At 52.4% G+C, this 27,655-nt stretch overlaps 1 protein-coding gene across 4 annotated transcripts; it reads right to left on the minus strand.

Moving 5' to 3' along the window:
• Positions 1–3,720: 3,720 nt before the first annotated feature.
• Positions 3,721–27,269, minus strand: LOC310746813 (insulin receptor substrate 1-like). Of its 4 annotated transcripts, none has more exons than XM_083580936.1 (4): positions 26,771–27,269; positions 24,296–25,150; positions 17,367–19,046; positions 3,721–4,513 (listed from the first exon to the last, which is right to left on the minus strand). In XM_083580936.1, exons 2-4 carry the CDS (start codon positions 24,645–24,647, stop codon positions 4,506–4,508), a joined length of 2,040 nt encoding a protein of 679 aa, XP_083437062.1. In that variant the 5' UTR covers positions 24,648–25,150; positions 26,771–27,269; the 3' UTR covers positions 3,721–4,505. The 4 variants fall into 4 exon arrangements, with proteins under 4 accessions (XP_083437062.1, XP_083437063.1, XP_083437065.1 ...); XM_083580937.1 differs by having other exon boundaries at positions 26,692–27,269; XM_083580939.1 differs by having other exon boundaries at positions 24,296–25,146; positions 26,909–27,221.
• Between the last annotated feature and the right edge of the window lie 386 nt (positions 27,270–27,655).

Here is a 27,655-nt window from a genome sequence, read left to right on the forward strand (position 1 = left end):
ATCAGGAGAGCGGTTTCCTTTTTACTTCGTTTTTTCCCTTGAAAATTTTCAGTTACCATATTTCAAAAAATTAGAACCACAGACCGCTTGAAAAACTTGACTGCTTACTGGGGCAGCACCTGAACTTTGGAACTCCCTGCCTCATGAAACCAAGCAGGTGCCTGCACTCTACACTTCTCTGCACCCGCTGGAGTCGTTTTGGGTTTAGACATGCCAACCCAGACGCTTAGAAAACTGGCACAAGTTCCAGCCTGTTTTTTTTTAGTCTATAGTTAACTTTCAAAAAGTTTTAAATGGCCGTTATTATTTTACGGCTTTTATATTTTTCGTGAACTGCTTCCAGGTCTTTTTTCGCAATCAAGCAGAGTGTGAAAATTTTACGAAGCAAATAAATAGCGCGCGCCGGATAAGGCAGAACGCCGCGCTTGGAAAAGACTCCTGTGTGACCTGGAAGTCTGCACGCTTCCTCTGGGACCGTAACCCTATTTTCTGGCCTGCCCCCTGCGTGAGGGCAGCTGGAGGGGGCTGTTCCCACAGGTCCCTGGACACGGCTCCCTTCTCCTCCCCTCATCTCCCCTTTCCCAGATCTCTGGCTCCCCCCTTTCCTTGGGGATCAGGTAACCCACCCAGCTGCCGCCTTCTGTCAACACCGGGGTCCAGCCGCCGCCAGCTGCTCCCTTCCCTTCCACATCCCAGAAATCCACACACATTTTGCAGGGAGAAATGAGATACGAGGGGCTGATGTTTTCCACCCGACTCCTTAAAAGTAGGATGGAGCTGGGTTCGAATCCTTGCTCCCACTGGCGCGAAAGGCAATAAGGAAGATTATGGCAAAATTCAGGCAAAAATGGCAGCAGCAATCAAAAATTCAAAAAATCAAAAGTTCTATACCGAATGGGAATGCGTAGGGGAATACATGGAGAAATATGGTGTTAAAGCAGAACTCTTAATAGGCAATTGTTAAGAGCGTAAGGACAAAAGAAGGATAATTCAACGGTTTTCAAGTTACTGTGTTTTATCGAAGCAACTAGAAAAATATATATGGTGATGGGAAGATCTCACACAGGTGTAGGAAAGCAGCGGGGAGAAGGGGAGGGTTAGGTTGAATTTGGGGAATAAAATAAAATATTGGACAGCAAAGGATATAATAGATTCTTACAGAATAGTAATATATGGTAACCAGAATAGAAGTTTAAAAGGGGAAGTGAATGTACTTTTAGTATTTTCATTATTGTAATAGTTATTATTATTTCTTGTCAGTAGAAGGCAATGTTAATTTAGACTTCTTTTGCTGTCTGTATAATTTTTTAAAAGTCAATAATAATAATAATAATAAAGATTAAAACTAAACTGTTGTACTGTTGTGTTGTTGTTAGCCACCCTGAGCCCAGCTTCGGCTGGGGAGGGCAGGATATAAATAAAAATTATTATTATTATTATTATTATTAAACGTCAGGAAGGATTTCATGAGGGCGAAGGCCGTTGGGAAGCGGTGGAAGGCGGCCGGCTCTCCTCAAGTTCGATTCTTCGGCTGCGATTCCTGCATCGCAGCGTGGGGTTGGGCTAGATGACCGCTGGGGTGCCCCTTCCAAGTCCACAGTTCAATGGAGGAGAAAAGAGAAATTCATCATAGCAATGTAGTGACTGAATCCTGCCTTCTTCCTCTACAAAACCAGTTTTTCACTTTGCATCACATCGAGCCAAAAATACACAGTACGGCTGCCTTTTTGGCAGGGGTGTGTGTAAATAAATGTGTGTGTATATATATATATATATATCCCTCAATTCAAGAATCTCGCAGCCTTTTCACGGGGAGCTGCCTTAACTTGTGCGGCGGCACTTTTTTAGGTCCGCCCAGCTGCTAAAGAGGGGTTTTCACCGCAAGGCGCTATATCCCCAACAAGACAGGACCCGAAGACAACGCTTTAATCTCCAAAGCCCCAGGCAAATCAAATCCTTTTGGCAGAGTAACGATTGAAACTGTGTTTTATAGTGTTGAAATGGGACCCCCGAGGGTCATCCAGCCCAACCCCGTGCGATGCAGGAACCTCAGCTACAGCACCCCTGACAGGTGGCCAATCGCCTTCTCAATCCGGCTCCTGGACGGTCCGGGAATCAGCGTGTTTTTACATGAGTAGAATGTGTCCTTTTATTTAAAATGCATCTCTGGGTTATTTGTGGGGCATAGGAATTCGTTCATATATTTTTGTCAAAATATAGTCCGGCCCCCAACATGGTCTGAGGGACGGTGGACCGGCCCCCTGCTGAAAGAGTTTGCTGAAAGAGGAACAGGGCTTCTGGTTTCCTGGATGCTGTTGTCTGACCTAGGCGAAAACGGTGGGCCAGACTTCTTTAGGGTTGGGGCGAAAGTTAAATTTAAAAAGAAATAAAAAGGGGGGGAAATGGTGGATTTTGCGCTGAGCTCTGTGGGGCTCAGAGGACCCCTGAAAAAGTAGGGCAGGACTGGAGAAGGGATGGGCCCTCCCTCCCCAGGAGGATTCAAATTGGGACCCTCTCCCTACCTGCAAGAGACCCCATACCAGGACTGCCCCCCAGGAACCTCTGGGGAACAGCTCTTGCTGTTGGAATCTCCCTTCTTGTAACCTGATGTCCTGGGTTCGAGTCCTCTCTTCCAGATCAGCAGGAAAGAAGCTTGCACCCTATTCCATGGGGCAGCCCTTGAGACATTTGATGTTGGCTCTCATATCTCCTCCAGGCTAAACATCCGCAGCACCTTCAACCGTTCCTCATCAGGCTTGGTTTCCAGACCCTTGGTCGCCCTCCTCTGCACCCGTTCCAACTTATCAACACCCTTCTTAAATTGTGGCGCCCAGAACTGGACACAGGACTCCAGGTGTGGCCTGACCAAGGCAGAATAGAGCGGGATTATTCCTTCCCTTGATCTGGACACTAGACTTCTGTGGACGCAGCCGAGAATAGCATTCGCCTTTTTTGCCACTGCATCACACTGTTGGCTCACGTTACGCTTGTGGTCCACCAAGACCCCCTTTCCACCTGTCCTACTGGGAAGCCAGGGGTCTCCCCACCTTTAAAACTGCTTGGGCCAGAGTTGGGGGGGGGGCTCAGGCCCACCCGCCCTGCTTCTGTTGGGTCACAGCAGTTCTCAACCTGTGGGTCCCCAGATGTGGTTGGACTACAACTCCCATCATCCCTGAGCTCTGGCCTTGCTAGCTAGGGGAGATGGGAGTTGTAGTCCAACATCATCTGGGGACCCACAGGTAGAGAAAGGCTGGATTAAAGGGACTAGGTATTAAGTGAATCGTTGACTGATGGGGAGGAGTCGGGGGGGGGACCCCATTGTGTGCCCCCTCCACAGGATGCCCAGAGGCTGGCAGCATGAGGACGGGGCCTTCTCGGTGGTGGCTCTGTAGTCCAACATCATCTGGGGACCCACAGGTTGAGAAAGGCTGCGTTGGGAGTTTGCAAAGAGAAATTCAGTCCCCACCTGCCTCCCTCTGGAACCACGGCTGAATCCCCAAGAGATGCCCATTCAACCTGTTTAAAAACCTTGAGAGCACAGGATTGTAGAGATGCACGGGGCTCCCAGAGGTCATCCAGTCCAACCCGCAGGAATCTCAACAAAAGCATGCACTGGGGGGGGGGGACCACCGCCCTCCTGTGGCCCCGCTCCAACCCACCCTGGCTCCAGAAGGGGCAAGACACCCCCATCGCCTCCTCAGAATTCACCCCACACCTCCGTTTTCCAGTTCTGAGAATCTCTTTTATTTCCAAATACGAGAGAAGCAAATAATGCCGTCAGTTCCCAACAGCAAAGAAGTGCGAGGCGTCACGAGACGGGCCCAGGGGAGTTTTGGGGAACCCCAAAATATTCCCTCTCTCTCTGCAAACTGCTGCAGCGATTTGGGGGGGGGTCTTCACAGGCACTTGAGTCGGGTGGGGCGTTTGGCCACAAACGACACAGAGGAGAGACACGGGTTCACAGCAGCTCCCTCTGAAGCAAAAAAAGCAGGACCCTTTAGCATTTCTTTTTTGCAAGGGGGGACGACGACGACAGGGGTGTATTTCCAAAGTTAAGCAAGATAAGTTCTGGGATGCACGTTCTTCCCATTCCTCCTGTGGCTCTGCGCTATAACTCCCAGGGAGTTGTAGCGCAACGCAGCGGGAGGGCGCCAGGTTGGGAAACTCCACCTTGCAGAATCGGATTGGGCAATTCGTTTCCCAGACTTACAGAGGTGGCCAAACAAACACACACAGAAACCCCCCAAAAAACCCAACACACGTGCCAACAAACACATACACATCTTTGGTGGCAAGCAGATTAGGGCACAATTCCAGAGTTCTCCCATGGGGAAGGGGGGGGGTAAACACCCCCAAAAAAGGCACTTTACGTCCAAAGAACTGCGGCCGAGGGGTGGGAAATTAAAGAAGCCAATATTGCTATAGTGCAAAAAACCCCAACCATCGTGAAAAATGATGTCGGCGACAAGGGAGGCCGGTTTGCGTTATCTTCCTTGCCGACTGGATCAGGAATCTGAAATGAGAGAGGAAGAGAAAAAATAAATCTGTTTCAGGCACCAGGTCAACCAAAGAAAGGAACCCAGAGACGGGGCGAAAAAGAGGTTTAAGGGGAATTATTCCTCCTGGTCAGCTTTTCCCACCCAGACACTTTGCACGTGCTCAGAGGGCCCCGTCCCTTCCTTCCCGTTGGCAGAGGGGGCCTTAGAAGAGACCCCGGCTCAAGAGCGCAACCCAGCAGCCACAGGGCACTTAGAAATAAATAAATAATAATAATAATAATAATAATAATAATAATAATAATAATAATAATAAATTAGTTATACCCCACCCATCTGGCTGGGGTATAAGTACTGTCCTTAATTCTTAATCCGCTTTTCCAAACCCAGCCCCACAAGACCCCCCCCCCAAATCTCCAAAAGGGAGAGGGCTGTCCCCATAACCACGTCTCTCGTCCAGCAAGAAGCCAAGTTTCTGAGCAACGAATAAAAAAAGGAAAATACTAAAAAAAGGGGGGGAGGGAGTTGTGTGTGTGAGCCAGGAGCAAAGCTCTCCCTGGTATGAAAATTATAGTCTGGGCCCGACGGGTTGGGAACAAGGTCCCAGTGTAATAAAAAAAGAAAACCAGAACGCTCTGTGCTGTGAGGGCCAGGTCCGCTCAAGAGAAAAGAGCCCCAGAACATAGGGGTCTTCAGGATCAGGGCCCCCCCTCCACCCTCAACTGGGAAACTCGCAAGCAGGATTCGAACGCCTGGCCACTGGTAGCCCTTTCCTCCTTCATGGATTTGTTTCGTCCTCTTTTGTGGCCATCCCCGCCTGCTGTGGCAGGGAGTTCCACAGTCTAACTCTGTGCTGCGTGAAGAGGGAGTTTTCTTTTCTCTGCCCTGAATCTCCCCAAATCCAGCTTCGCTGGATGCCCGCGAATTCTCGTTTTGGGGAAGAGGGAAGAGACGTTTCTCTGTCCGTTGCATAATGTCATCCGCTTCTATCTTGTTGCACTGAACTTGCGCCTTTCCTCTCAACGAAAAAGCCCCAGGGCTGCGCAGGGGAGGCGCTGTCACCGTCGCAGGGGATGGAGTTTAAGGATGGAAACTGGGGGGGGGGCAGAGAGACAGCAAGGGGGGGCTGCAAGAAAGAGCTGGTGGGAAGGAAGGAAGGAAAAGAAGGGAAGGAATAGAAAATAGGAGGGAGGGAGGGAGGGAGGGAGGAAGGAAGGAAGGGAAAGAAAGAAAGAAAGAAAGAAAGAAAGAAAGAAAGAAAGGGGAAGGACAATGAAGGAAGGAAAAGGAAGATAAAGGAAGAAAGGAAGAGATAAAGAAAAAGAACAAAAGAAAGAAAGAAAGAAAGAAAGAAAGAAAGAAAGAAAGAAAGAAAGAAAGAAAGAAGGAAGATGAAGGAGGGAATGAAAATGAAAATAAAGGAAGGAAGGAAGGAAGGAAGGAAGGAAGGAAGGAAGGGAAGGAATATGAAATACAGTCATACCTTGGGTTACGAACGCTGCGGGTTGCGCATTTTTGGGTTGCGGACCGCGCTGAACCCGGAATTACCAGAATGGGTTACTTCCAGGTTTCGGCGCTCACGCATGCACAGAAGCGCAAAATGATGTCATGCGCAGAAGCACTGAATCGCATCACGTGTGTGCGCAGACGTAGCACTTGAGGCTGCGGGTTGCGAACGTGCCTCCTGCACGGATCATGTTCGCAACCAGAGGTATGACTGTGGGAGGGAGGGAGGGAGGAAGAAGAGAGAGGAAGGGAGGAAGAAAAAGGAGGATAAAGGAAGATAAAGGAAGGAAGGAAGGAAGGGGGAGATAAAGAAAAAGAGCAAAATAAAGAGGAAGGAAGACGAAGGAAGGAAGGAAGGAAGGAAGGAAGGAAGGAAGGAAGGAAGGAAGGAAGGAAGATAATGAAAGGAAGAAAGGAAGAAAAAGGAAGGAAGGAAGCTTTTGTGGCACGCCCCAAAAAAGGAACGAAAATAGCTTAGAGGAAAAGAAGGTCAGCACTGGATCCATGGTGGCCTGCAGACTGGATGTGGCCCCCAGGCCTCTCTACGTGGCCCTTGGGACCCTCTCCAAGGCCACGCCCCTCGCAGACCTTGCTCCGCCCCTTCCTCCAGTGAATTCCCTTGGGCCTTGAGCTTTGGCAGTGTGGCAGACGATGGAGAGGGGTGTGCAGAAACTGTGCCCCTCGCCATGAAGACGAGAAGGAAAGAATGGAAGGAAGGGAGGAAGGAAAGCATTGGGGGGGGGGGGGAGAGGAGCAGCGGAGGGGAAACCTGCCCCCCCCCCGCTCTCCAGGGACGGCAAGGCAGCCTCAGCTGTCGGAGGAAGCAGATAAATATAGAGAGGAATTTTAACAGGGCAGGTGAGGATTTGGGGAAGAACGTCTTCTCTTCAAGCCCCCTAAACCAGGGGGGGGCCAGCATGCAAATAGGTTTCTCCCTTTCCTAGAGTGCAGCCCCCACCCTTTCCCCAACCAGATGCTTTGGTTGGGGAAGGAGGGGGGCAGCCACCTACGAGACTCACACTTACAGCAATGGGCTCTCAAGACGCGCCCATTTCACAGCTGGGGAAAACCGAGGCTAAAAAGCGGGGCTTGCTCCTTTGTGGGCCGGCAGAGAGATCCCGGGGTATAGAGCGCTCTGGAAATAATCTGGTGGGGGCAGGAGGGGACAGCCAACGAACGATGGGAGATTTCGGGCAGATAAAAGTACTTTTTCGCATGGACTACGGAACTCCCTCCCACAGGATTGTTTGTAAAAGAGGACTGGGCAAATTCATAGAGGGGAGGGCTATCGATAGCCGCCGGCCGCGATGGCCACACTCTGCCCTTCACAATTTGAGGCAGCGATGCTTCCGAATAGTTGTTCCTGGAAACGGCAGGAGGGGAGAGTGTCGGTCTTGTGTTCGAATCCTGCTTTTGGGCTTCCCCTGATGGGCATCTGGTTGTGGCCGCTGTGAGAACAGGGTGCTGATCTAGAGGGGCCCCCTTTGGTCTGATCCTGCAGGCTGTTGAATAAATCTAAGAACTGACACCTCTCTCTTAAAAGCAGGAAAGGATTTGTATTATGTCTCTGGAGAGGTGTGGGGGGGGGAAATATGGGGCTGGGTGATTAAAGCCTGACATGGCTCAGGGTCTCAATACCTTAAGGACCCCCCTCTCCCCATATGTAGCACCCCAGACCCTGCACTCTTCTACATCCCCTCCAGCCCAGAGGGTGGCAACAAGAGAACAGGGCCTTTTCGGTGGTGGCTCCCATGCTCTCCACAGAGAGGGTCGCCTGGCGCCTTCGTTACATATATTTAGACAGCAGGCAAAAACATTTCTCTTCAGAAGAATGGCAGATGAAGATGAGGGATTTTTTGGAGCTAGACGATCTAACCGGAAGAGTCCGCGACCAGAAGGAGGAGGCGTATCAGGAAGAGTGGATTAAATTTAAGGATTACTTCGTTAAATGTGTTAAGTTAAATTAACTGAAAACAGCTTGCGGATACCTAATCGGTTTAGGATTTTATTTATGTCAAGGGATGAATTAATATGTTTAATTTCACAGTGTGAAGATCTAAGGATGTTAATGTTTAAGTTAAATTTTATAAGAATTGGGATTTGGAAAACCGTTAAAAGGACACGCAACGAAATTCAACCAAGGGGAAGCGAGGAAGTCATAACATAAATAATGTTTTATTATTATGCTGTTATGCTTTTTATTACGGCACTCTGCAAAATGTGTTCTTAATGTTGTACACCGACCTGGGATCTTTTGATAAAGGGCAGTATATAAATGGAATTTATTATTCCATTCTACCCACTCCGTATTTCTCCCAGGCAACTGTCATTCTATGGCGGGCCGCCTCTGAAGCAGGAAGTAATACAAAGGCAATTAATTTATAATTATTAATCAATCAATCAATCTGTTGTGGCAATCAGCAGCCTTGGGTAGACGTCCATGGGACTGGTCTAAGTCACCTTTAAAAGTCCCCAAAGCAAGCCAGTGACCAGCACCCACATCATGTGTCGGGGAGTTCCACATGCTAAGCAGAGCACAAAGGCCTCAGACAGGAGGAAAACACCTCTTTTTGTGCTACTCCTGCATGGATTTTCCCCACCCCAACCTCCGAAGCCCAAATGCTTCTGCCGGTCATCCGAGGGGAGACCCCCACCCTAATTCTGTCCAGGGATCTTGGCCCTGCCAGGACGGCCTTAACTTAAACCTTAAGCATTCACAGCTGTGAAAACACCTCTCCAAATTAGAGACCCGAAATTAAGACGGGGAAGGAAGCCGGCCAAGATTTTTCAACCCACGGCCAGCTCCACTGTTTGCAATGCCAGAGGCAGCGGCGGTGCAGTGGTTAGAGCGCCGGACCAGAAACTGGGAGAGACCAGGGTTCAAATCGCGCCCCTCAGCCAAGAAGTTCACTGGGTGGCCCCTGCCCAACTAGCCCACCTCACAGGGTTGTTGTGGGGATTAAATGAGGGGGGACAGGACCGCGTACGAAGAGCCTGCAGGATCAGGCAACGGCCCCTCTGGTCCCGCAGTGGTCCGTGGGAAGCCTGCAATCAGGATTCGAACACAAGACCCCCTCTCTCCTCCCTGCAGCTTCCAGCACCTCCACAAATTTGCCTTCTAAAGCCATCTGGGCTGCTGGCCGGGGCTGCTTGCTGTGGCAGGGAGTTCCGCAGGTTAACGGCGTGGTTCTTTTTTATCTGTTCAGGTTTTGTGAGATGCCCACGAGTTCGAGTGCCGCACGAGAGGAAGGAATACTTCCTTCCATCTTTACGTTTACAAATTTCTGCACCTACTTGAGCTCCCTGGGGTGGAAAAAAGAGGGGACCTAATTTGCAATTGAATAAATGAATATGCAGAACTGCTGTGCCCCTAGCTCAGCCCAAATGCAGAGCTAGACTTGGCTGCACACCTGCTTGGCATGCAGAAGGCCCCATGCTTCATTTCCCGACAGCATTTCCAGATACCCCCTGCCAGAAACCCTGGACAGCTGCTGCCGGCCAGTGTCTGCAATACTGCGCTAGGGGGAACCCAAGTGTCTGGCTGGCCAAGGGCTGCAGTTCAGTAGCAGAGTGCTTGCTAGACCTGCAGAAGGTTGCAGGATTCAGTCCTGCACTGCACCCACCCTGGCAAGGTGCCGCCCCTGCTGCCAGCCTGTGTCTGCAATATTGAGCTACCCACAGTTCTGCTGGCCTGCCTCGGGATAATGACGTCCCTCTCCTCCCCCCACGAGGAGAGCGCAGGGACCACGAACTGGCAAGAGACACCTGGGTGCGTCGCCAGGAGTAATTCTGGACCGCGTTGTGCCACCAGGTGAGCCTCGCGGCAGGTGCGCCGCCAGGTTGGCGGCTGATAAGGCAAAGCAAACATGCCCCAGGCCTCGCAGGGAGGTTTGGAAATCACTGTGGTTAAGGAAGGAGCCAAACCCGACGTTTTCCCTCGCTGGGCAGAGTAGGGGAGATGCTAGCCTGTTTCCCAAAATTTCCCAAAATTGCCGGAAAATGCTTAAAGGAGAAGAGGCGAACAAATGGTGGCATTGCAGAAGTTTGCAAAATTATGCCCTGCAGGGAGAAAAGGGATGGGGGGACCTTTTCTGCCCTCTCTCGTAAGACTCGAACTCGTGAACATCCCACACAGCTGAATATTGGAAGATGGAGGGGGAAAAAAGATATTTCAGTTGGGGAGTATGACGGATAATGGCTGAAGGCAGCCCTGTTTAGGGAAGCTTTTAATGTTTAATAGGTAATTGTATTTTAATATTCTGTCGGAAGCCGCCCAGAGTGGCTGGGGAAACCCAGCCAGATCGGTGGGGTATAAATAATATATTATTATTATTATTAGTCTCTCATTGTTTAATTGGTAGATTTCTCTGGCATTTATTTTCGGGGGGGGGGTACAGTAAAACCCCAAATGGGTGATCAAGACGGAATTTTACTCAATAAATATATTTTAGAAGTTTACAGAGCCATGACATTTATAAATTTTAATTAATTGACCGCCTGTTTTTATGTTCTTATGTTCTTTGTGTACTGTGTTAGCTTTATGATGTTAGCCGCCCTGAGCCCGGCTGTGGCCGCGGTAAAAATAAAAAATTGTAATTATTATTGATGAGATTTCAGAGGTGATTGTTAATAACATCTGCTTTTTATTACTAATTAAAACGTATGTCTGCAGAAAGAAATACAAAAGAATGTTGGAAAATGAAAGAAAGAACATGGTTGAATCTGGCTAGAGAGGGCGGGGTACAAATAAAATATTATTATTATTATTATTATTATTAATGAGATTTCAGAGGTGATTGTTAACGACATCTGCTCTTTATTACTTATTAAAATGCATGTCTGCAAAAGGAAAAAGAAAAAATGTTGGGAAGATGAAAGAAAGCACGTGGTTGACCTATGGAACTCATGTCCACTGGAAACAGTGACAGCCACTGACCTGGGGGGCTTCCAAAGAGGAGGGGACAAACCCATGGAGGAGGAAGAGGAGAGGGCTCTCGACGGCTACTAGCAAAGCTGTCAACATTTCCCTTTTTCTAAGGTAAATTCCCTTATTCCGAATAGGATTCCTCGAAAGAAAAGGGGAAAGTTGACAGCTATGCTACTAGCCGGAGTGGCTCCGCTCAGCCGGAAGCAGCGCTGCTTCTCTGAATATATAGAATGCTTTGAGGCTGCGATTTTTAAAAAATACCTAGCTGCACCGGAAGCGCAGTACCTGCGATGGGACCCTTTCAACCTCCAATTCTATGGGGCAGAATCTCCTTCGCTGGAGGCTTTAAGCAAGAGGTTGGGTGGACCCACATCACCAGCGGTTCTGTAGCTGCGACTCCTTTCTCCGAAAAGGGGGTTGGTCTGGATGACCCTTCTTGGGGTGGGGTCCCCTTCCAGCAGTTCTACGGCCCCGAGCTAGCCAAGGGGGGTGCCTCGGGGTCCCCTCCTCTCCCCCATGCTTTTTAACATATATATGAAGCCGCTGGGAGAGATCATCAGGGGTTTGGGCTGGGTGTTCATCAGTATGCGGATGATACCCAGCTCTACCTCTCCTTTAAATCGGACCCAGTGAAGGTGGTGAAGGTCCTGTGTGAGTGTCTGGAGGCGGCTGGAGGATGGATGGCGGCTAACAGATTGAGGTTGAATCCTGACAAGACAGAAGTACTGTTTTTGGGGGACGGGGGGGGGGCGGGTGGGTGTGGGGGAGTCCCTGGTCCTGAATGGGGCAACTGTGCCCCTGAAGGACCAGGTGTGCAGCCTGAGAGTCATTTTGGACTCACCGCTGTCCATGGAGGCGCAGGTCAGTTCTGTGTCCAGGGCGGCTGTCTACCAGCTCCATCTGGTACGCAGGATGAGACCCTCCCTGCCCGCGGACTGTCTGGCCAGAGTGGTGCAGGCTCTAGTTATCTCCTGCTTGGACTACTGCCATGCGCTCTATGTGGGGCTACCTTTGAAGGTGACCCGGAAACTACAACTAATCCAGAATGCGGCAGCTAGACTGGTGACTGGGGGCGGCCGCCGAGACCATATAACACCGGTCTTGAAAGACCTACATTGGCTCCCAGTACGTTTCTGAGCACAATTTAAAGTGTTGGTGCTGACCTTGAAAGCCCTAAACGGCCTCGGTCCTGTATACCCGAAGGAACGTCTCCACCCCCATCATTCTGCCCGGACACTCAGGTCCAGCTCCGAGGGCCTTCTGGCGGTTCCCTCGCTGCGAGAAGCCAAGTTACAGGGAACCAGGCAGAGGGCCTTCTTGGTGGTGGCACCCGCCCTGTGGAACGCCCTCCCACCAGATGTCAAAGAGAAAAATAACTACCAAACTTTTAGAAGACACCTGAAGGCAGCCCTGTTCAGGGAACCTTTTAATGTTTAATAATTATTGTATTTTAATATTCTGTTGAAAGCCGCCCAGAGTGGCTGGGAAAACCCAGCCAGATGGGCAGGGGATAAAATAATAATAATAATAATAATAATAATAATAATAATAATAATAATAATATTATTATTATTATTATTATTATTATTAAGGGACCGCCAAGCCACCGTGTCAAAGGAGAAATGCCTGCCCCCAGCTCTAGGGACACAGAGAGCTTCCAAGCTAGGAGCAGCAGTGACCTTTCTCTCCCTAACCCAAAAAATCACTGCATGTTTCTCAATCCCGTCAGGCTAGGAATAGACTTTTAACAGCCCCTAGTAAATGCTTCTGCGAAAAGCCTGCCTATTTACTCGGCAGAGGAGCAGCCAACGAAAGGAGAGCCTCTCCCTGGCAGCAGGTTTCGGAGAATCGCTGAATTGTAAAGTGGAAAGGGGCACCCAGGGGCCATCTAGTCCAACCCGCCCCCTGAGATGCAGTTTGTTTTGGGCCCCACTCATCAAGCAGGCCACACACTGGATCTGATCTTTGGGGCTGGCATAGACGTGATCATGCCATGGTCTGATCACTACGCTCTGAAAGCCAAGGTTGACTTCCCACTCCTCCCCGGCTCGGGTGGCAAACCTATTTGGGCTCGTCCGCGAAAACTGATGGATCCTGATAGATTCCGACAAGCCTTGCGGAACCCTGCTCCTCCTGGCGACTCATTAGATGACCGTGTTGAGGACTGGAATAACCGGCTCTTGGCAGCCATTGATGAGATCGCACCTAAGCGCCCTCTGCGACCCCATCGAAACCGGGCCCCTTGGTTTACTGAGGAGCTCCGGAAAATGAAGCGGGATCTCAGACGGCTAGAGCGGGTATGGCGACGGACTCGTGACGGAGCCTCAAGAACATCTTATAGGACGCTTATGAAAGCCTATGAGATGGCTATGAAAGCTGCTAAGAAATCTTACTTTGCAGCTTCCATTGCATCCGCTAGCTCTCGACCGGCACAACTTTTTAGAATAATTAGGTCAATAACGTCCTTAGGAGGACAACCAAATTTAAGCACAAATTCGACCCACAGCTGTGAGGCATTCGTGAGCTTTTTTGCGGAGAAAGTCCTGTTGCTCCGCCGTGACCTCCCTGCCAATTTAGATACAGTGACTGAACTGGAGGCCCCTCGACTGACTTCAGGTCCAGTGTTGGACCATTTTGATCGGATACTCCCTACTGATGTGGATAGATTCCTCCAAGTTGGTAGGCCCACCACCTGCCTCCTTGATCCGTGCCCGTCTTGGCTGATTAGGGAGTGTCCAGATGTTGCGCGGACCCCCCTGGTTGAAATTATCAATTTGTCCCTTGACACGGGGACATTCCCAGGGGAACTGAAGGAAGCAGTGGTGTGTCCACTCTTAAAGAAAACTTCATTAGAAGTTTTAAAGAAAACTTAGACCTATCCAATTACCGCCCAGTTTCAAATCTTCCATACCTGGGTAAGGTAATTGAGAGAGCGGTTGCTGAACAGCTTGGTAGGTTTCTGGAGGAAACATCGGCATTAGATCCATTTCAGTCCGGTTTCCGTCCTGGTTTTGGGACGGAGACGGCTCTGGTTGCCCTAACAGATGATCTCCGTAGACAACTGGATCAAGGCGGGTCAGGACTGCTGATCCTTTTAGATTTGTCAGCAGCCTTTGACATGGTCGATCATGATCTTCTGGACCACCGCCTCGCAGACGTGGGGATACAGGGCATAGCCCGTAACTGGCTGTGCTCTTTTATCTCTGGTCGGGGACAGAGGGTGGCACTAGGGAGGGAAATGTCGTCGCGCCACTCCTTGGTGTGTGGAGTGCCGCAGGGCGCAATTCTCTCCCCGATGCTTTTTAACATCTTTATGCGCCCTCTTGCCCAGATTATCCGAAGCTTTGGGCTGGGCTGTCACCAATATGCTGATGACACTCAGCTCTATCTGCTGATGGATGGCCACACCGACTCGGCCCCGGACACACTGACCAGATGCTTGGAAGCTGTGGCTGGATGGCTTCGTGGGAGCCGATTGAAACTAAATCCTTCGAAGACAGAGGTCCAATGGCTAGGTCGGGATGGCATGGGGACGAGGGACCAACTCCCTTCTCTTGCGGGGGCCCAATTAGTGCCATTGCCTTCCGTTAAGAGTTTGGGTGTAATCCTTGACACCTCCCTTTCCATGGAGGCACAAGTTACAGCAACAGCCAAGGCGACATTTTTCCACCTTCGCCGCATCAAGCAGTTGGTCCCTTCCCTTTCCCGCCCCGACCTGGCCACAGTGATCCATGCGACGGTCACCTCCAGGCTTGACTACTGTAATTCGCTCTACGCGGGGCTGCCCTTGAAGCTGTCCCAGAAACTCCAGCGGGTACAGAATGCTGCAGCGAGGCTCCTCACGGGGTCTCTGCCATGGAAGCATATTCACCCAGTGCTTTTCCAGCTGCACTGGCTCCTGGTGGAGTACAGGGTCAGATTTAAGGTGCTGCTTTTGACCTTTAAAGCCCTTCACGGCCTAGGACCCTTGTACCTACGGGACCGCCTCTCCCGGTCTGCCCCACGGAGAGCCTCAAGGTCCATAAATAACACCCTAGTGGTCCCAGGCCCTAAGGAAGTTAGATTAGCCTCAACCAGAGCCAGGGCCTTTTCAGTACTGGCCCCGGCCTGGTGGAACGCCCTGCCTCATGAGACCAGGGCCCTGCAGGATCTGATTTCTTTCCGCAGGGCCTGTAAGACAGAGTTGTTCCGCCTGGCCTTTGGCTTGGAGCCAATTTGATTCCCTCCCTCTCTTTCTTTTTTCTTTTCCTTCTCCTCCTGCGATGAGGCTACATTTTAATATTTTAATGTTCCATTATTTTAATGTTGTATTTTATTTTTGTTTTTAAGTTGTAATCATTCATCTTGTTTTTATTATTGCTTGTAAGCCGCTCTGAGCCCGGCCTTGGCTGGAGAGGGCGGGGTATAAATAAAAAATTATTATTATTATTATTATTATTATTATTATTATTATTATCTAGTCCAACCCGCCCCCTGAGATGCAGAAATCACGGCTGACGAATCTCGTGACAGGTGGCCACTCAACCTCTGTTTAAATGCCTCCTCCGCACCACGCCTTTAAAGCAGAATCACACAGCTTTAAGCAGACACGGCTCCCACCCAGAGAATCCTGGGAATTGTAGTTCGTTCAGGGTGCATCCTGGGAATTGTAGTTCGTTAAGGGTGCCAAGAGGAGACCCGTATTCTCATTCCTGAGGTTCCCTGGGGAGAGGAATTGCAGGTTTGCGAGGGGATTAAGGGAGTCTCCTCAAAACCCCCAGCCCCTTTCACAAAGCGCGACTCCCAGAATCCTTTGCGGCCAGGGGCGTTGATTGGTTTGTGTCTTCCTTCCCAGTTTTATTACGTGTTTTGTGTTTTTACCTATGTGTTTTTATGCTGTGAACTGCCCCGAAACGTAGGCAAATTGAACAAATAATGAAACAGAACGGCCGGACTTTAAACGGATGCAGCCGTTCTCGCCCCCCCACCCAAGAATCTGCAGAGAACGGCCGCGTGGCATATCGATAGATCGCCCAAAACCAGTTTGAAGTCCACATCGTGATATCGGTTTCATAGTTTTGGACCTGGCAATATATCACGAGTCATGATATGTGTCAGGGCTGCGCGACATATATCCTCCAAAACTGGTTTCAAGCCAGTATAGTGATATCAGTTTCCTAATATTTGATCTGGAGATATATTGCAAATCGTGATGCGTGCTTTGCAAAAACCACAAAGCGGGGGAAACCGTGAAGCCAGCAAATGTCTCTGTGTAGCTCTTTCCTTATTTCAGACATTGCGATACAGTGCTACCTTGGTTCTCAAACGCCTTGCTGGTTCCCAAACGCTGAAAACCCGGAAGTGTTCCAGTTTTCAAAAAAAATTCGGAAGCCGAACGTCCAATGTGGCTGTTGGGTATTGTTCGCGGGGCGCCTGCACATATCAGAAACTGCACCTTGGTTTCGAACATTTCGGAAGTCAAATGGACTTCCGGAACGGACTAAGTTTGGCAGCACTTTTGTTTTCGCTATTTATTTTGCGTTTTTGATTTTGAGGCTTTTTCGGTTAATTTGTTTTTGTGACTGCGTTCAGCTATTGATCGATTGATTGCATGACTGGGGAACAATGACTATCATGAGTGCAGGTAAGAATTTTTGTTTAATTTTTATCATCGCAACACTGCCTTATTTATTTTATAGTATTTATTTTGTTGACTGCTTTCGTTTTATGGATCAATGGTCAGGTTAGATAGTAAAATTCATGTTAAACTGCTGTCTGAGGGGTTGCTTTTAAAAGTCTGGAACAGATCAATCCGTTTTGCATTACTTTCTATGGGACGGTTTTGGAACGCTTTGGTTTGGGAACGGACTTCCAGAACTGATAAAGTTTGAGAACTAAGGTACCACTGTACAGTGGTACCTCTGGATGCGAACGGGATCCGTTCCGGAGCCCCGTTCACATCCTGAAGCAAACGTAACACGCGTCTGCGCATGTTGCCACTTCTGCGCATGCGCGTGATATCATTTTAAGCGTCTGTGCATGCGTGAGCAGCGAAACCTGGACGTAACGTGTTCCGTTACCTCCGGATCACCGTGGAGCGCAACCCGAAAACGCTCAACCTGAAGCGTATTCATCCTGAGGTATGACTGTACAGTGGTACCTTGGGTAATTTACTTAATTTGTTCCGGAGGTCCGTTCTTAACCTGAAACTGTTCTTAACCTGAAGCACCACTTTAGCTAATGGGGCCTCCTGCGGCTGCCGCACCGCCAGAGCACGATTTCTGTTCTCATCCTGAAGCAAAGTTCTTAACCCGAGGTACTATTTCTGGGTTAGCGGAGTCTGTAACCTGAAGCGTCTGTAACCCGAGGTACCACTGTATACCAATATATTGCGATGTTCAGATGGTGATACAGACATGTTGTTGAAAACCAGGTACCTGCCCGCCGCCGCCACTCACCTGCCCCCTCTGAGCTCGCCTTCTGCCCCCGAAGCTCCCCAGAGCGGTGGAAGTCGATGCTGGCATAGCTGTGGATCACCCCAGCTGGGGCGGGCACCGCTGATAGTCGCAGAACAGGCGCCGCCTCATTCGCCAGGTCCAAGTCGATGTAGTTCAGGCCCGGCTCGACTTGCACCTCTCCGGCCGGGGGTCCCAACCCATTCCTCTCCGCCTCAGGGAACGTCTCTGAGCAGTGCCGCCTCCTCCCTTGAGAGCGGGCACGTACCAGCCGGGTCCCAGGTGCCATCTCGGCATAGTTGTCGGCTGGCGGTGGCTGGGCGAGTCCCTCCGGCGCAGCCCCAGCCGACATGTTGATGTAGTCTGCGGCCGCCCAGGACCCGAACTCGATGCTGACGTACTCGCCAGGGCTGCGGGGCGGCGCTGCCACTTCCCGGCAGGCGAAGAGGGTCCGCGGGTGTCCGCCCGCCTCCTCCAGGCTGTCGGAGCTGGTGGACGAGGACCCGGAGAGGTGGCGAGGGTCGAAAGGGCGCAGCGTGGCCTCCGGGACGTGCTTGAAGGAGCGGGGCAGGGAGAAGAAGGGGGCGCCGCCAGGCAGAGGGCTGCGCTCCGGCGGGGTGCTGGAAGCCGAGTGACTGGCGGACGACATATCCATGTAGTCGCCACCGGCGGGGGATTTCGCCCACCGGGTCGCGCCGTCCGGGGAGCTGCCACCGCTGGGGGACATCAGCATGTAGCCTCCTCGCTCGCGGGACGGGGAGGCACTGCCCGGCGCCATGGGCACATAACCGCGGTCCTCCGTGGGCACACCAGGCAGCATGGCCATGTAGCCAGGGTCGGAGCTGCGGAGGTTGAGGCCTTCTGGGTAGCTGGCGGAGACGGCGGGAGACTTCCTCCGCGGTAGACCCTCCTTCTGCAGCGCCACCGGTGGCAGAGAGGACCGCTTGTTGGCCTCCGCCGCCACCGCCCACCGTGCCAACGAGGCGCTGTCCGGCGATGCCCTCTTGCCCATGGTGACGTAGTCGAGCTCGCCACCCACCAGCAGGTAGGCCAGGGGGTCGGGCGTTCCAGCAGGACGGCACTCACCCGGGCTGGAGCCGCCTTCGTCCGACGAGACAGCGCTGTAGTCACTCAGGGAACTCGGCTTCCGCGGTCCGGTCACCTTCTGCGCCCCAGGCACGTGGGGAAGGCAAGGGGTGCTCTCCGGGCGCGGGCACCAGAGGAAGCTGCCCTGGCCGGCCGGAGGGTTCCCCGGGTGCTGCCGCCGGGCCGGCACCGAGATGGGCGTGGAGGCCAGGGGCTGGCTCTTGGCACGGACCCGGAAGTCGTCGCTCAGCGCCTTCATGGCCTCCAGGATGGTCTCGTGCATGTTCTGCGCCACCACCAGGTCCTCCACCTGCATCCACAACTCGCCGGGCCCGGTGGCGGCCGAGCGCCCGACCTCCATGAAAAAGTAGTTCTCCGAGTGGCCGCAGCGGCGGACGCTGAGCAGCTGCAGGACCACGGCGGCCACGTCCGAGTTCAGCCGGACAAAGTCGATGGTCTTCTCCGTCAGGCAGAGGAGGTAGACGCCGGCCAAGTTGCGCGTGTGGCCCAGGCCCCGGGGGCGCAGGCTCACCTGCCAGACCTCCTTGAAGGGCGGGCGGGGGGAGGAGGCAGAATCGCGGCCGAGGGGCGCATTTCCTGCAAGGGCGGGAACGAGAGAGAGAGAGAGAGAGAGAGAGGAAAAGGCGAGTGAGAAGGAGGCCGTTGAGTCAGCTGCAATTTCTGCCTTGCAGGGGGTTGGGCTGGATGACCTTTGAGGGTCCCCCTCCCAGCTCTTCTGTGATTTTGCAAAGGAATAATTGTACAGGGGGAAAGTACCTCTGAAGGTCTTTTGGCCAACCCCCTGCAAGGCAGCAATCTCAAGTAAAGCACACATGATGGTGCATAGGGAAGTTCCTCTCTCATAACTCAGAAGGCACACCAACCAAGCTGAATGTTGGAGGAGGGTTCAGGACAACCACGGAATTGTAGAGTTGGAACGGCTTCCAAGGGTCATCTAGTCCAACCTGCTGCAACGCAGGGATTTTTCACCCAACCTGGGGATCAAACCCACAACCCTGAAACGCAGGGTCTCGTATCCCAGCTCATAGTAGCGGGAGACAGGCCAGGTCCAGGCCAGGTGGAAATGAGCAGAGGCACTGCAGTCGAATCCCGGACAGACAGCCATTCCACCTCCGCTTAGAAACCTCCAATGAATCATAGACTTGCAAGTTGGAAGGGGTCCCTGAGGGTCATCTAGCTCAACCCCCTCCAGCTAGGCAGGAATCCTGTCCGCAGCCATCCCTGGGTGGCCGCAAACTACCAACCTTCTGGTTAAAAGCAAGATGCACTGACCCTGGGCAGAGAAAAGGAAGCGTACAGTTGGACTGTGGAACTGCCTGCCACAGGAAGCAAGCGTGACCAGCAACCTGGATGACTTTAAAAGACGATGGGACAAAATTCACGGAGGAATTTTGATGGTGACTAAGCCACAAGGGCTATGCCCTGCCCTCCACAATTGGGGGCAGCAGCGCTTCAGAGGACCAGCTGCTGGAAGCCGAGAGTTGCTCTCGCATTCGGACCCCCCCAGGAAACCCCACACATCCCACCTGCACTGGCCGAAAGGATCTGGCCATGTGGCAAGGAGTGCTTTGGTTATTCAGTGGGCTGGAGGGGGGGGGGAGGAGGACAATGGGTGGGGGGCACAGAAGGTGAAGGCAGTAGGCGGATGGAAAGAGAAACGGGTAAACAGACCCAAAAACAGCCGGGCGCCCTGGCGACAACCGCCGTGTGCGCGTCACCTGGAAAGGAAGGAGAGGGACCGGTTGCCGGGGAGATTGTGGCAGGATAATTCAAAGCCCCCCCTCGCCAACCTGAGGTTAACTCCGGGGTTCGGAAAGAGCAAATGTTTAAGCTAAACAGTTCGGGGAAAGGTTGAGGGGGGGAGAGGACAGAAGATGCTCAGAGAGAAAGGTGTTGCAGGTCCAGCTGTGAATCACAGACACCCCCCCCCTGTTCCCATGGTAGGGGGGGACGGGGACAACAGGATTTAATAGGGGGATTGTGCCAAGAGGTAAGGCAAAGGGGCGTTGGAGGTGTAAAATCCAAGGAGTGCAGAGTCGGAAGGGGCACCCAAAGCACATCTAGACCAACCCCCCTCTTGGAAAGCATGAGTCGCAGCAGACATTGCAAATTGCACCAGGCTTCGGTTAATGGATTTGATTAATGGCAGAATTGGATAAAATGACAGGAAGAATTCGAAACCGTCAAGACCAGAGATTCACAGAAGATTGGAAGAAATATACGAACTATTTGAAGGGCGACTGTAATCAACAAATCACGCTAGTAGGACTACAAGGAGTTTCGTACGGAGAAAGATATACGAAACATTGCAAAGTAGAGAAAGAGCAGAGATATTAGTTATGAGATTTGAATGTAAGAATTGTATATGAAGCGAATAGATGGGGAAATTTTCAGATGCAATTGATGGAAGTAAAAAAAAAAAACCAACCGTACAAGATGTAAAAGTATGTTTAATTTCTGCTGAAAATGATATGTTAAAAAAACTAATATATATATATATATATTTAAATGACCACCAGGCTTCAGAAAGCCGGCTGCGGCTGGGTCGCGCTCGCGCCTTTCGCCCGGCCGATTAAATCACACTGGGTTTATAATAAATGCGCAGTTACCCATTGCCGCTTTTGAGTTTTATCATTCGCTTCCTTCGCGGGCCAAGTGGAAAAGCACTGCTCAATGGGATAATGGGTTTTCTGTAAGGGGCGCTGATGACGGGGTCGTGGGACCAAGGTGTGTGTGAGGGGGTAGCTCCTCGCCCCACCCACAAAAAAAAGGGAACTGCTGGTCTGGACCCAGAACTCCCTGTGCGCCAGGAGAACCCAGGAGTCCTGGGGCCTGCCTCTCCCCCCCCCTCTCTCTCTCCCAGGAAAATCAGCCTCCCCCCCCACAAGGAATAGTATGGGGGGGGGAGAGGAGAGAGAGAACATTATGTACCAGGCGGCGCATACCAGCTGCGCACACAAACATACATCTCCAACACCGCAAGCTGCAAAATTGGAAAAGGGGAAGAGGTTTTGCAAGGAAGCACAGCTTGCACCCAGAATTAATTCTTGCAAGGGGAGAAGGTTTTGGGTGACACCCCTGTTCGCCCCATCGGGAGCAAAGTTCAGGGCAGGCTCACACCCACCGAGGCCAGCGCTTGGCACAGGACCCTCCTGACCCAGTTCCAAGGTTTGCCCGCAGCCAGTTCCCTCCTCCCTGGCAGGCCGGCCCCACATGCCACGCCTGGCGGCTTCTGGGCCAGGATACGGCTGGCTGCGCTGCAGAGATCTAGCCCAAAGGTCCCGGGGAAACCTTTGCTCCCAAAGCAGCCTCAAGCCGGGGGGAGGAGAGGGACGCCATTATCCCGAGACAGGTCAAGAGAGCCATGGGTAGCTCAATATTGCATGCACTGGCTGGCAGCAGGGGCGGCACCTCGCCAAGGTGAGTGTACTGCAGGATTGAATCCTGCAACCTTCTGCAGGTCTAACATGCGCTCTGCTACTGAACTACAGCCCTTGCCCAGCCAGACACTTGGGTTCCACCTAGCGCAATATTGCAGACACTGGCCGGCAGCAGCTCTCCAGGGTTTTAGGCAGGGGGGTCTGTCTCCCCCAGGAAATGAACCATGGGGCCTTCTGCATGCCAAACAGGTGTGCAGCCAAGCACCCTAGGAACAAATCAAGGTTCTATCCCTCATTGTTCTGGATTAAATGACGACATAGGGAGCTGGGGCCGAGACAGACTCTAGGTCCATCTAGCTGGATATTGTCTACACTGGCTGGCAGCCCCCCTGGTCCAGACCAACGAACGGCACCTGCAGAGCAACAAGGCCCTGGGAGCAAGGAGGAAATAAATAGCTTGGTTAATTAGCAGGGGGTAAACAAAAAAGATTATGCAGAGGCCCAGGAATCATGCAAGGGGAGCAAAGAGCAATGGTTAGAGCAGCCTTCCCCTAACCTGGGACCCTCCTGCAGGCTGGGGCTGATGGGAGTTGTCGTCCAAAAAAGCTAGAGGGCACCAGGCTGGATCAGAGCACAACAAAACGGGGGTGGCGGCATTACAGGGTGGGTAGGGGTCTCCCAGGGGCCATCTAGCTGAACCCTGTGGCCTGCAGAGTGATTGTGTGCTTGCCCATCTGTGAAATGGGCTCAAAGGACCTCTGAGGACCATCAGGGTCTCTGCCCTGATCTTGGGCCAGGAGATTCATTGAATCACAGTACTGTGCAGATGAGAGGGACCCCCAGGGGTCATCCAGCCCACCCCACTGCAATGCACCCCGTGTCTCTAGCCCTGTCACCTGCTCCCACCTGGAAGCGAGAAAAATAGACCCCCAGGCAAGAGATGTGTGTCTTTCCCAGCCCTCCTGGGATCAAACTGGGAAACTTCTGCATGCAAAGAAGTTGATTTATCACATTTATATCCCGTACATACCTGCCCTCCCCATTTCATCCTTGCGACAACCACCCTGTGAGGTAGGCTAGCCTAAGAGCGAGTGACTGCCCCCCCGGGCGACACCCTGGCCTCTCCCAGGTCCTAGGTCCAGTGCTCTAACCACTACGCCACACTGTCTCTCCGAAACAGCTGGAGGGCACCCAGGTTGAGGAAATTTGGCCTGGGCATCTGAATTAAGATGCAGGAGGTCACGTGCCGCACAGAAGCTCCGTGACCACTGTTTTTGTGGAACAAAACTGCCCCTCCAGGAACCCCTGGGGGAAATCACAAACCCATAGATTTGGAAGGGGTTCCCAAAGGTCCTCTAGTCCAACCCGCTGCGTCGGTGGAATCGCCAGTTTAAAGGGTCGGAAAGCAAAGACACGCCTCTGCTGGTGGCCCTGGAAGAGCCCCCCGTGGGTCGCAAACGTGGGCTTTGGAGGAAACAGACTGAAGGTAGCTTCGCGGAGTAGAGCCTCCACAGCTCAGCAGGGTATAGCCTCTGCCACTCATGCAGAAGGCTCCCAGTTCAACCCCGGGCAGTTATCATCCGGTATGGGTCTACCCAAAACCAGAGAGAGCTGCTGCCGGCCTGTGTAGGCAGTACTGCGGTAAATGCACCAGTTGGCCTGGAGAGGGAAGGTTTGCGGCTCAGTGGCAGGACACTTGCCTGGCATGCAGAAGGTTCAATCTCCAGGGAGGGCAGGGGAAAGACTGCCAGTCAGTACCAGGCAGTATTGAGCTAGGTGGGCCGATGGCTGGCGCCGTATAAAACTTCCTATTGCATCGCTCGTGTAAGCAAGCCACGCTTCTGGTGGAGAATTGAGGTCCCAGGGCCAATCCCTGGAGAGCCACTGCTGCCAGCCTGTGTGGGCCATGGCCTGATCTGAACAGCAGCAGCAGCAGCACCTTAGGAATAGTAAAAAATTAAGACCCCCCCCAAGACATGTTTGGCTTAAAAGGCTGAAGATACTCCAAGAAAATAAGGAGAGCCCAACCAGGTGGGGATCCTGTTTGCACAGTGGCCAAATGCGCCTTATAATTAAGGAATTGAGATAGACTGTCCCTGGGCCTGGAGGCTCCACAGCAGCATCAGAACAGCCCTGCTGGATCAGGCCAGGTAGGAGGGGCATCTAGTTCAGCATCCTGTCCCCACAGTGGCTGAAAATTTGCCTGTGAGAAACCAGCAAGCAGGATCTGAGCACGGGAGGAACTCAAGAGTAGCCACTGACCGTTCAAATCCTGCAGCAGGGAGTTCCAGAGTTTAACTCCACGGGTCACATGCCGGAATTCCCCCCGGCGCAGGCCAGGCTGAGGGGCAAGGGTCAGGGGGCACAGCAGCTCCTCGCCATGCCATGCCACCACGATGATCGCATGCCACCCCCTGCCAACGTGGACCCCCCCTTCCCACTCACCCTTGGAGTGCAGCTCCACCAGCGCTGCGTACCACGCCTGCTGCTGTTCCGCGTCCTCGGCTGCCACCCCGAAGGTGCCGTCGCGCCCGTAGAGCACAATGAGGTGCCTGTGCCGGGCGTCCGCCCGCTTGTTGACGTTGAGGGCGCTGGCCAGCAGGTAAGTCCTTTTGGGGCGGGGGGAGAGGCCCCCCGCCCGGAACTTCTTCTCGTTCTCGTAGTACTCCAGGCGAGGGGGGCCTCGTTCGCTGCCGCGCCGCAGGACAAAGAAGCGCCGGCGGTGGGACTTCTGCTTGCGCAGGTAGCCGCACAGGTGGACGTCCGAGAAGGCGGCGGCGGCCGCGGAGGGGTCCATGGCCGCGGGGACTCTAGAAGCCCTTTGCCCAGCGCATGCCAAGGCCCGGGAGGGGGAAATGAACAGGGCAGACTCTCGCTAAAGCGACAGATGGCACAGGAACATCCAGTGTGATGCCCCGAGTACCAGATTTCGGGCACGTTATGCACACAGAGAGATGGAGGCCAGTTTTGGTGCCAGGGACCAGGCAAGCCACATCCAGACTAGAGGACGCCAGGGCACAAAGGGGGCACCAAACGAAGGGCTCGCCGATTCGGGAAGGAATGAGGAGGGGGAGCCTGGCTACGTGCCCCTGTAAGCAACAAGAGGAAGCTGTCCGGAGAGGTTCGGAGGAAGGCTCACATCTCAGGAGCAGCGGTCATCCCTTGCAAATCGGAAAGAGCCTCAGCGAATCGCTTCCAGGACCCATCCGCCCACCAGGTTGGCACAGAATAGCTTCCCTTCTCTCAGGCTCAGGTGTCACCAACTCCCTGCAGGTGCGAGATTTAGTTCATTTCTTCTTTCTAGAGGAAAACATACACACGTCCATGAGTGTGTCAGCCAAGTTCTTCCAAGTCGCAAAGTTACAAAAAAGAAGGGGAAAAACGAACGGCCAGATGCCGAAATCGTGTTTGTAACCTGGACAGTTTTTGCAATGATCTTTTTTCCCCACGCCAAAAAAAAAAACCCTTGTTTGCCTTGGAAGGAGAGTCCTTTTCCAGCAGACAAAGTCTCCTTTTTTTTTTTGCAAAAGCTACCGCTTGCAGTTTGATTCTAATAAAAATCACATGTGAAGAGAGCAGGCTGGGGAAAATAAATCATCGCAGTTTTTTCCATGGCAAGTGCGGGCGAGTGTGGCGCTCTCTGGACTTAGCAGCTGCTAAATAAAATAAAAAATGTTTGCGCTCAAACTCCCAACCCTAAAAGAAAGGGGGGGGGATGGATTCATTGCAAAAAAAGTCTTTCAAGGGGCAATTATTATTATTATTATTACTATTAATGGGATGGTAATATGGAAGGAATGGAATCAGGTCATGTGCTCCCTTGACTGGCCAGGAGGAATGTTTATGGGTCTCTCATTAACCTGGGCTTGCCGTGGGGGGAGAACATTTTAATGTGCTTTCTAGGCACCCCCCCCCCAGCCCAGCAGAGGGGTTTTTGCATCATCCCAAATCTGCAAATCGAAAGGGAACTTTAACAGGGAACATCTGCTCCAAAGGGAAAAAATGTCAACCGCAATCGTTGGCAAAATTTGGGATTGTGTGGCAAACTTCAGAGCTTAGTGCAAGTTTGCAAATTTCTGCATGCCCCTTTCTCTAACGCAGAAAACAAACAAAAAAATATTTTCTTCCATTGAATAAAAATTACGTGTTGGAACCACCGTGTTAGAGGCGGCTCTGAGCCCTAAGCAAGGAAAACAGGAGCGATTGATAACAGGGCTGAGGGACCCCAGAGAATCAAACACATACGGCGACTCCCGACGTACCCAAGTGACACATATACACGTGAACAGAAAATAAAAGTCGCCTTTAAACCTGCAAGATGAGTCTTCTCGAGGAATGCATTCCGAAACGACAAAACTGGGTGAAAGGCGGGCGCGGGGGGGGGGGGTTAGAATTGGCTAGTTTGACACACATGCGCGGAGAGGGGCGACTTTTTTTTATTTTTGCCAAGTGTTTTGCAAGAGCGGGGGGCGGGGGGGAATAGGGAAAGCTGGCTTTTCAAGCGCAGAAAACGCAGCTGGCTTTTAAATAAATAAACAAGTCAAGCCTCCGATTCGCTCCCAAACCTTTTTCCAGAAAGAGAGAGAGAGAGAGGGGCGCGCGCCCCAATGGTCACCCAAGATCTGCAAGAAAAACCAGCAGAGGAGGAGAAAAATGTAGGGCGGCCAAAAAACAACAACTTGCGAGCCGCTTCTGCAGCCGCCTTGAGCCAAGCAGGAAAAACAAATTTTGTAAAAAGGGCTGGGGAGGAGTGCGGCGTTTACCAAACCAGGGATTTTTTCCCCACTCTCTCTCTCCACCCCCCTCCACCCGCAAACACAGAGGCGCGCGCCCAAACGCACCTTCCTCTCCTTTTAAATCGCAATTAAACCTCTTGCTGCAAGGCGCAGCTGCCATTAACCGCGACTTGCAATCCTGCACCCTTCCGCCTCTTGCCTCCGCGCACCGAAGCGCTGCAGCTGGTGGGTTGCAAGGGGTTTTTGGGGGGGCGCTCCCCTCTTGCAAGCTGCCGTCGCCCAGCAAGGAGGATCCTGCGCCTCTTCTCTGCACACCGACCACGTGCCTCGCCTTTCTCTTCCTTCTTGCAGCAAAGGAACCAGGACCTCCTCCTCCTCCTCTTCCTCCACGTCTGGGGTCTTTAACTCCGCTCCCGGGTCCGCGGAGGCTGCCAGGGATTTGGAGAGGCTGGGCGCGCCCGTTACGCAGCGCGGCGCGGGCCCAGCAAGGCTCCTGCGGGCCCCCCCACTTCGGGCTCCCTCCCAGGCTGGTTTATCCTCATGCAAACTGCAAACAGACCCACATGCCCGCCTGCCCCGCATTTATACCCAGCGCTGGCTGCAGCCGGCGGGAGGCGGCGCGGTCCTAGCGCCCGCGGGGTCTCCAGAGATGCGCGCAGTTTTGCAAAAGGCGTCGACTCCCCAGGGCCCAGTAGGGGCGGGGAATATATATATATATTGCGGGGGGTGTTGTTGGTTTTTTTGCACGCGAGGCGCACACGTATTAACCTGGGGCCTGATCCAGCTCTGAAATAAAACGGGATTTGCGCGAGGGAGCCTTGCTGGATCGGGCCCGGGATGGGTCAGATCCTGCAGCCTTGTAGATAACGTCTCCTTCACTGGAGGCTTAAAGTACCGGGGATTCTTTAGCAGTTTTTCCTACATTGCAGCGGGTTGGGCTGGATGACCCCTGGGGAGCCCTCGCAACGCGACAATTCCATAAACTTTCTTGGCAGTAGGGCCGCTAAACTCAGCCCTGCTTTCCAATTCTCCATGCCCCCCTCACCTTTCCCCCCTCTTTCCAACACCC

Source organism: Podarcis filfolensis, assembly GCF_964270895.1.
Source record: "Podarcis filfolensis genome assembly, chromosome: 13".
Lineage (NCBI taxonomy): Eukaryota > Metazoa > Chordata > Lepidosauria > Squamata > Lacertidae > Podarcis > Podarcis filfolensis.

Coding starts and splice junctions, on each gene's coding strand:
- LOC310746813 (XM_083580936.1), bottom strand. CDS start 24,647: ATGGACCCCTCCGCGGCCGCCGCCGCCTTCTCGGACGTCCACCTGTGC. Junction 19,047..24,295: donor GGTGGAGCTGCACTCCAAGG/GTGAGTGGGAAG, acceptor CCGCCCTTGCAG/GAAATGCGCCCCTCGGCCGC.